The sequence below is a fragment of the Chenopodium album genome, chromosome 2, assembly GCF_948465745.1.
Source record: "Chenopodium album chromosome 2, dcCheAlbu1.1, whole genome shotgun sequence".
Classification (NCBI taxonomy): Eukaryota; Viridiplantae; Streptophyta; class Magnoliopsida; order Caryophyllales; family Amaranthaceae; genus Chenopodium; species Chenopodium album.
In genome coordinates, this window is record NC_137835.1 from 7469573 (window position 1) to 7479978 (window position 10406).

Genomic DNA, 10406 nt, shown 5'->3' on the forward strand with positions numbered 1-10406 from the left:
TGTATTTTTCTACTAGTGTTTATCGACTTAATATCATTTTTCAATCGAGGATTATACAAACAAGAATATATATATATATATATATATATATATATATATATATATATATATATATATATATATATATATATATATATATATATATATATATATATATATATATATATATATATGGAGAGGCTCATGTGAGAACACCACTCTTATATGAGAACACTTTATATGTGAGAATAATTTATTACCATTGGATCAAACAAGATCCAACGCTCCACATTTACCCTGGTCAAAATAATGGCAATATTGTAAATTTTAGATTGTATACAAGAAAAATTAAAAAAAATTGTCTAGCTTTTTCTCTCTCAAGAAATTGAACCAGCTCTTCCCTTTCTCTCTCTTCTTTCCCCAAAAATTTCTGAACGAACACTGGTTTGATCGATCTTAATGCTAAGATATCTTTGAATTTCGACTTGAATCTACAAATATTGTTAGGTATTTGCTGTTTTAACTATTTTTCCTTTGATATTTGGCTTCAATGTTCAAATTTTTGTATTGAATAAGGTTTTTGTGATTTTGTTGAAACCCTAGAAATCGCAAATTCTTCATCAAATGGATTCAATCTAAGCTATTACTACTTATGAACGAAGGATGTAAGTATCAATTTATTGATTTTGGGCATTTTACTTTGTTTTTATGTGAATTTTGGTAGTATCAATTTAAATTGAAGGATAATAATATTGGTGCTCTAAAGCTAAGCTCTTGAATCTGTTAGTTTATAGGAAATTGATTGTTTATTTTGGGATGTTTACTTATTGGATTTAATGGATCAATAATATGATTATGATGTATTTCTCTCTCTTCTTCATTATCATCATTGTTTATAATCTGCAATAGTATTCTTGATGTTTGATTTTTTGCAAATTTAGAAATCACTTTTAGATGCTCATAACCTATTCGATAAAATGCCAAGCTGAAATTTAACTGCATGTTGCGTGTATGATTATGTAAATCAATATTGTTGTTTTGACTATCTTAGCTTAGATTAGCAAGTGTAACCTTGTTTTTAATCTCTGTTTTAAGCGTCTTTTTTTTTTTTTTTTTTCAAATAGAGATGGTGATGAAGCACTTGTCAAAAAGAAAAAAAGTGATGGTGATGATGAAGCTGTAAAAATTGATGATCAGTGGTCTAGAAGTCCAATTGTGGAGTCATCTTTACTAGAAGCTATAAACAATGATCAAATTCAAAGGTTGGTTATCATCCATGGATATTGTTCAATTTTTTTTATAAATGTTAGATGTGTTCTAAAATTTTACTCATATGTTTTTTTTTTTTTTTGAGATTAAATTTTACTCATATGTTCTAAAACTTTACTTGTATGTTCTAAATTTAATTCAATTCTAATTTTAATTCTTATTTTACTCACATTTTATGTTTTCTACTAGAATTTTGTTGAGTATGCAGTATATATACATTCTAGTCCAATTGTTAATTTTTGCTACAACTTTATATATGTCTAAATTTTTTACCCATATGTTCTAAATTTTTATACATATGTTCTAAATTTTTATACATATGTTCTAAATTTAAACTCATAAGTTCCAAATTGTATAATGTAAGTAGCAGATTTAATTGAATCATGTAAGTTGTGTAAATCTATATTTTTTTTTTTTATAATGATGTAAAAAATGGGATAGCGGATACCAAAGTCTAATGATTTTATCTTATTATATTGCAGATCGATCAAATGAAGAAATTGAGGGTGGATTTTTGTGCTAAAATATTATCACACAAGGAAAATGAGCTACATCATGAGATTACTTCAAGATCACGGAAATGGCGAAAGAAAATAATTTGTAATAAAATTTTAGAAATAGCATGTAGAATTTTATATAGTATAATTATACTAAAACTATTTTTCTAAAAGGTTGTATTCGAATATATAAGCTTGTCTTGTCTTTCTTGTGATCTACTTCATTGTTATGCATGCAAGAATATAAAAATACAATTTATTATATATTAATACTCATATGTTCCAAATTTTTATCCATATGCTATAAATATTAATGTGAAAATATATAATGTTATATAAATTTTTATGTTCTAAATTGCTATTTAGAAATCCCCTTAGAACAAAAATATAGCATGTTATTGTAAAATATTAGTCATATGTTCTAATTTTTTACCCATAAGCCCATAAGTTCTAAATTTTTATAAATTGGTTCTAAATTATTACTCATATGTTCTAAAATTTTAGCCTTATATTCTAAATTATATGTTTATATATGTTTTAAATTATAACTCATATTTTTTATATTAAAACTCATATATTCCATTTTTTACTCATATCCTCCCACCCAAATACATCTGAATGAAATTTAAAGTCATGCAGCACACCCTCCCACCAATTTAAATCATTATGGTCTAAATTTTTAATTTTGAAATCCCATCGAAAACATACAAAACACATGAATTAAAAAATAGTACTTATGTATTCAAGAACTAAGAATTTAAGTGATACATACAACACACATGATTACTAATTATGGTCTAAATTAAAATTTTGAAATCGCATCGGAAACATACAACACACATGATTACTAATTATAACTCATATGTTCTAAATTTTTAGTCATATGTTCTAAACTTCAATACATACGAAGTATATGTATTAAATTCAAACTATAATCATTTTTATACTACAAAAAAAGTGTTATTCAATACACAAATTCAAAAAAATGTTCTAAAATCATTAAGTATCATCTAACTTTCTTTGGACAATTTTGAATATCATGGTGACTCAATTCCCCACAACATATGCTAGTAGCATTATTTTCAACATTACTTCTTGCATTCCTCTTAGCTTCCAAATTCAGCCTCAATCATTGAAGATTAATCACAAAGTCTTTGATATCTTCATCATCGCCCTCTGCCAAACTAACACAATCATGTTTTGAACAACCACTCAAATGATTCAATATCTTCCTTTGCTATGAAACCAGCCGCAAAAGTGATGCAACTCTTGTGATGATCAACCCTTGTAAATGGAGTAAATGCCATGTTGCACTTGTTTAGAACAAGAAGATCAAATTTCATTACACACGAAATATAGCAGTACCTATTTAGAACACGTGATTAAATATTTAGAACATATTAAAAATTTAGAACACGTGATTAAATATTTAGAACACGTGATTAACTCAGAACAGAAGACATTATTTAGAGAATAGATTTAAGGCTGAAGTTTACTTAATTATTTAGAGCATAAAGGTAATGAGTTTATAAAACATAATTTGGACCATTAGACTAAAACTTTATAACATTAAAAATAAATTTTACAACATGTGAATAAAATTTAGAACATATGATAAAAAATTTTAGAACACGTGATTAAATATTTAGAACATATGATTTGAACAGAAGACTAATTTTTAAGAGCTTAATTTCAATAATGAAGTTTATTTAATTGTAATCGGAACATAAGAATCACTATTAAGTACATTTGAATGAAGAGTTAGTTGTTAAAGCTTATGAGCATATAAAATATAATTTGGAACATTAGACTAAAAATTTAGAACATTAGAAACAATTTTTAGAACATTTGAATAACAATCTTAGATCATGTAAGTTTTTTAGAAAAAACAATTTAAGATTTAGAACATATGAGTATGAAATTAGAACAATATTATAATAATTAATTCAAAGTGTACATGCAAATTTGATTTAAAACAAAGAGATTTATTATATATAGAGCATAAATTCAAAACTAAAGTTTACCTAATTAAGATGTTTGTTCTAAATTTTTACTTATATGTTCTAATTTATGACTCATACGTTCTACATTGTTATTTAGACACCCCCTTAGAAAAATCAGAACATGTTCCAAAATTTTACTCATTTGTTCTAAATTATTTATCAAATGCTCTAAATTATTCATCAAATTTTACTCATCTACATCCTCAATTATTACTTTCCCTTGCTTTTTTAACACGTTCTAAATTTGTACATACATGTTAGAAAAATTTCAACCATGTTCTACGATTTTTGTTCATCCATAATTTTCAACCTAATATTATGAACCTGCAAAAATTCAGATTACAAATTTCAAATGAAACACTGATAATATACACAAATTCAATCCAAGCAATCAAGATCAATAAATTTATATATATATATATATATATATATATATATATATATATATATATATATATATATATATATATATCAATTTAAAATAAAATTGAAACCATATTTTTGATTGTAAGAATCAAATTTAAATCAAAAATTCGAAAATAAGATGGAAATTCGAAAAAAAACGCATATAAATCGCAAAAATCGAACAGAAACCAAAAATCGAACATAAATCAAACATAAAACGAACAAACTCGAGCATAAAAATCGCCAAAATCAGGGAAAAAATTGTGAAAAAACTAAGAAAAATTGCATAAAAATCGAAGCAAAAAATCGCTTAAAAAATTGGGAAAAATCGCATAAAAATGCTCAAACAAATCACAGCAAAAATCATAAGAATATAATGAGTAAAAAGAATTGAATCATAAGAATTGAATTACTTACCTAAGAACAAGAGGAGAGAGAAAGTCAAGCTTTATGGAGAGAGAGAGAAGCTGGTAATTTGAGCATGGGTTTGGAGGATGAGTTGAATGTGTGGGTAGGAAGGGTTTTATTTGAGCGCAAATTTACACTTTTGCCATTACTCTTGGAGTGATCTCAGCTGTTGGATCTTGTTCTATTTAGGGTTGTGATGTATTCTCATATATGATAGATTTCTCATATAAAGAACTATTCTCACCGGATCCCTCCCCTATATATATATATATATATATATATATATATATATATATATATATATATATATATATATATATATATATATATATATATATATATTTGTTGCGACACATTATTGTCCAGTGCTAATGCCAACAATCCCAGACTACAACAACTAATTGGTAAATTTGCATTTGGTGCTACTAAAATCCGATTGTTACAAAGGGCTACTCCCTTTGCATTCTATATAAATGACTGGTTGGAATAATAATTGATTGAACAAATATTTAGTCGTCAATAATTCAGTTCTGTTTACGTTTCATAAAGTACATTATTAAAGTTATAATGTGGTTAACTATCATCCAAAATTAAAAGCGTTAATAATGGCCCTCAAGATAACTTCTTTTTTTCGCATTGAACATTTTTGGAGTAGATCGATTGGCCTGCTCTACATTTGTACCCCAATCTCTTGAAACATGACCCAAAGAGACCCTTAGTTAAATGTATGTGCAAATAATGATATTGGAGTGTAAGTAACCTTATCAAGCTTGATGCTTCCATCTGTCTTTGAACTGCAGTCCATGCCAATATCTTAAACATTGGTCCCCTTAACATCCCCATTGATCTTATTCTTCTAATCGTAATTAGCAAATGTGGAAATGAAGTTCCAAAGAGTTATGAATGACCACCACTACCCGTGCCTAATTTTCTACTTCCTTTGGGGTACGCGGTGGTTGTAATTTTGTATTGTTGTACCAATTTCAATTCCTAAACATGTGAAATTTGCTTTCACCCTTATTAGTATTATTTGGGCCGACTGAGGGTGTTATCTCACAGGTGAAGTGTCTATTAAATATAGAAGAACAATCTATTTATGTTCTTCATTTGGGAAGAGACGTATTCAAAACAATTAATAGCACATAGTATAATACTCGTACACAATAGTAAAAATTGGTAAATGGTAATTAAATACGAAATACTATACTGCAATGTGGCAATTAAATGGAAACAAGAAGTTAACCATTATGCCATCGCTTATTCATTTTTTTGATGTCAACTACAATAGTAGTACATCATATTAGATCAAGCTAGACGTTATAGATTAAGACGACTCGTCAAAATAATAATGGACACGGCCACGTAAGATGGTATATGGCATATTAAAGCTAGTCAATTATTAAGGACACTGGAAGCCCCGAGGAACATTGGTGCCGCAGTAGTTAACAAGCAAGCTAAGAGAGAGAGGGATGTTCAAGTTGATGCCCAAGATGTTAGCCCTAATGGCAGTGCAAAGGCATACAGCAGCCTCGGCATCGATGAGCCCTTGAATGAGGGGGCAGCATGGTGTCTTTGGTGGTGTACCAATGTTAAGGTTGAGCAAACCACTTAGCACATTTGCACACACACCCAATTTAAGGGCGTCAGTTGGGCAAGCCCCAATTGATGAGCCTCCACCCCCGCCTCCACCACCACCACCTCCTCCTCCTCCTCCTCCTCCACCTCCTCCTCCTCCTCCTCCACTTCCACCTCCACCTCCACCTCCGGTTGAGGGGGTGCCTCCAGATCCTGGGTAACCCCTACCTGGGGTTCCGCCGCTTCCAGGGTATGGTGTACTAGGTTTGGGGCTGGGTTTGGGGTTGGGCTTAGGGTAACCGCTTCCACCACCACATTCTCCACAAGCGGAGACGAGGGAGAAGAAGAGAAGATTGAGGGCAAGGAAAAGGACTAGGGATTTGGAGAATAATGTAGATGCCATGTTATTATTGTTTTATATAGCTCTACTTAATTAGTATACGTAGAGATGAAGAGAATGATGTTAAAGGGGTGGTATTTTATAGGTTTTATGCATGACATTGTAAGAACGAATTTAGACAACATTTTAGTGTATAGTTTAATTTCTCTATATAAAATAAACCAAAAAAAGATCGAGTTGCATCTATAGCATGCATGTGTGAGCTTAGAAATTTAGCTGGCAAAACACATATAAAAGGGGACATAGTTTTGGTCTTTTGTGAGACAATATGGTTGGAATTGGAATCATATCACAAATTGCTCAAACTAGTTGTACTTCTTCAATTTTTATAATAATGTGTCATCACTCATCAAATCAGTAGTGCAAGTGTAATATATATGTAAAATAGTTGGGTATTTTTTTTGTGAGATATTAAAAAAATTTAATTGTTGCTTATAATGTAAAATGGAGGAGTACTCACTTTTCAATTCTTGTAAGAGATTCGACTTGTTTGAACAAATAAACAACGTATGTAAACATTTAGAATTCTTACTTATTAATGCAATTAGGGTTAGTGTAGTTGGAGTAAAGGAGGGTAGTTAATTAAGAGTAATATGTACATAATTATTGGATATAAAAACATTGAATCTCATTAAGATAAAATTGGACAAAACCTTTTTACTTTCACTCTGATCTATTGAAAAATAATGTACTTGTAACCTGACCGGTTTAGTTGATACCCTATAAAAGATAATAGCTGTAAGAATAATTTTAAATGTAATCTAACAAACAATATAACAATCAAATATCACAATGTATACATTTATTAAATGAAATGATCATATATCAATATGAAAGTATTTTGGACATTTATCAATATGAAAATGAACATTAATAATTTTAATTTAAGAATGAATTGTAAGATAAGTGTTGGTTTGATCACTACTTTACCCGGTTTCATCTTAAATTATCTTTTTGGTTAGTTTTATGAAAATAGTGAAAAGCCATGTTTTGGGTCTCTACTCTCCCCCCTACAGATTTATCGGTCCTAATTTACCACTCTATTTTTTTTAGGGTACGAAATATTATTGTTCGGGAAATCGAAAAGACTATCACGATTAATGAAGTTGTTTGAACATTTAGATTTTTGTTTATGAACATATTGCTTTTCTTATATGAGCATTGAGTTTTGTATTATTGATCATAAATGACTGGTTTACTTTCATAAGGAAGAGCAATCAATATTAAAAATATCGAATGCATGAATAAGATGTTTTGTATCACATAGCTACCAATATTAGAATGAATTCATAAATTATTAGAAATAAGCATTTATTTAGTAGATTCCAAAATGTAAAAATTTGTTAGGAAATGATCCTACATGTTCAATACGAGAATGAACAAGTATTAAAATATAAATGAACATCTTTCAATATGAACCTGAACAAGTGTTAAATTCAAACAAGCATATAAAATATATAGTTTTCAATATTAACTAAATTAATTAGACCTATAGAAAATATATGAATAAGGTGGCCAAAACTAGACAATATTAGAATTCTAAATCGTTTATTAATATGTGAATGACCGTTTACTAATATATAAATGAACATTTATGTAAAGGAATATTAATCGACCCAACACACTCCTTAAAATGATCAAATATACTATGGTATTTGTTGATCATTTAGATTACAATAGAGATCTATATCATTTTTTTAAAAATATGATTCTCATATTGCTCATCTTTAAAGAATAATATATTATTATTTGCTTAGAAAGAATGATGGCCTCCGAATGTAAAATCTAAATCATTTTCTTGGTTTTATCATTCATTATCTTCTCTCTCTCTTTTTTTTTTTTTTTGAAAATAATATTTTTTCTTGTATCATACTCTTTTTTTTTCCTTTTTTTTTAAGAACGTTTTTTCTCTTTTTTTTCCGTTCTATTTCTCTTTTTTTTCGTGTGAGGCAATCATCCCAAGTAAGGTTCTCGGGATTTTCTTTTTAAACCATAGAAGAGGTAAATAAATTATACTCTTAAATCAAGGTTGATCAATTTACAACTAAAAAAATAATGAACACGAAAATGTTTACGTTTAAGAATAAACATATTGATGACGTCCTATTAAGGGATGCGAACTTCTAATGACGAACCTCATAAGAAGTAATGTCATTAGTTCAATTATAAAGTACGTAAACGAATCATCATAATAAAAAATATTATCGCGCGCAATATTCCGTCTTGCGCTAAGGTGGTACGTGGCTAAGTGCAACTTCAAGAGTAGCATCTACCACATGCTTTCTTTTTTTTTTTTTGCAACGATAGAAAACTTTGTTTTGAAATTTTTGAAAAAGGCGATAAAAGTAACTAAGTTAGACAACGTTGTTAGCTAAAGAGATTTTTAGCACCTACTTAACGATAAACCTTGAAGCGGTAATATCGTTTTCTCCGTATGACATTTCTCATAGCAAGTCAAAGTCAACATAGAACAGTGGGCTCGCACAAGTCAGAGAGTTGCGCGGAAGGGCCGCACAGAACTTCTGAACTTGCGCTTGGAGGGCGCGCGCAACTTTGGCAGTTGCGCGTGCCACATGGTATGTTTGACAATTTTTTTTTACAAAAACACAAAATTAAGTGAATAATGCATTTCGTTAGTCCATATATAAACACTTCAACTATGATCATCTAGCATGAAGAACAGGTTTTTGTAACATCATCGCACTTCCTTTCGGGAAAAGAGGCAAAAAGTAGGTGTCTACACCACCAACCCAATTGGACTCTCGAGGGTATTATGGAGCATGGTAAATATTTCAGCAATTTTTATTTTCAGGCAAAAAAAAAGTCGAAAAATTCCAAAATTGTAAACTAATATCCACTCTTTTTGTGAATTTTTTGTAGGTTTCGGGGCCCGGTGAAGAAAAGTCTTGAGATTTTAGGAGATACATCTCGAGGTCATATAATACCGTTTGGAACCATATATGATCATTATATATTATCATAAATGTTCGTGGTAGGCTTGATTCAATGAAATCGATGCAAATTGTAAACCAGTAAATTGTTGGCCGTTTAATGGAAAATTGGATGGTTACACCCACCCAATTGGACACCCGGAGGGTATTAGGGTTCGGTAATTTTTATCTCTGGACGAAAAAAAGTCAAAAATTCCAAAATTGAAGGCTAATATCCACGCTTTTTCATAAGTTTTGGAGGTTTCGGGGCTCGGTGTCGAAACTCCTTGAGATTTTAGGGGATACATCTCTTGGTCATATAATGCCGTTGGAACCATAATTGATCATTATATGTTGTCATAAATGTTTGTGGTAGGCTTGAGGTGATGAAATTGGTGCAAATTGTAAATCGGTAAATTGGTCGTTTAAAGGCAAATTGGATGGTTCCACCCACCCAATTGGACTCCCGAAGGGTATTAGGGAACATGGTAAACATTTCAGCAATTTTTATTTCCAGGCTAAAAAGTCAAAAAAATTCCAAAATTTAAGTCTAATATCCACGCTTTTTGAGAAATTTTGGATGTTTCGGGGCCCGGTGTCGAAAAGTCTTGAAATTTTAGGAAACACATCTTGGGGTCATATAATAACGTTTGGAACCATATATGATCTTTATTTTTTGTCATAAATGTTCATGATAGACTTGAGTTAATAAAATCGGTGAGAGTTATAAACCGGTAAATTGGCCGTTTAAAGGCAAATTGGATGGTTCCACCCACCCTATTGGACTCCCAAAGGGTATTAGGGACCATGGTAAACATATCGGTAATTTTTATTTTCGGGCGAAAAAAAGTCAAAAATTACAAAATTGAAGGCTATTATCCACACTTTTTGAGAAATTTTGGGGATTACAAGGCCCGGTGTCAAAAAGTCTTGAAATTCT

At 29.9% G+C, this 10406-nt stretch overlaps 1 protein-coding gene and 2 long non-coding RNA genes across 3 annotated transcripts; 1 reads left to right on the forward strand and 2 right to left on the reverse strand.

Annotated features, from left to right (window-relative positions):
• Nucleotides 1-366: 366 nt before the first annotated feature.
• On the forward strand, nt 367-2000 carry LOC145581643 (uncharacterized). Its single transcript, XR_014099656.1, has 4 exons — nt 367-486; nt 583-644; nt 1104-1241; nt 1731-2000. It is a non-coding gene; the product is annotated as an uncharacterized LOC145581643 (long non-coding RNA).
• Nucleotides 2001-2731: 731 nt separating this feature from the next.
• LOC145581650 (uncharacterized) lies at nt 2732-4792 on the reverse strand. Its single transcript, XR_014099657.1, has 2 exons — nt 4571-4792; nt 2732-3110 (listed from the first exon to the last, which is right to left on the reverse strand). It is a non-coding gene; the product is annotated as an uncharacterized LOC145581650 (long non-coding RNA).
• An 889-nt stretch (nt 4793-5681) lies between these two features.
• Nucleotides 5682-6679, reverse strand: LOC145594955 (uncharacterized). Its single transcript, XM_081651307.1, has one exon. It carries the CDS (start codon nt 6537-6539, stop codon nt 5961-5963), a length of 579 nt encoding a protein of 192 aa, XP_081507433.1. The 5' UTR covers nt 6540-6679; the 3' UTR covers nt 5682-5960.
• Between the last annotated feature and the right edge of the window lie 3727 nt (nt 6680-10406).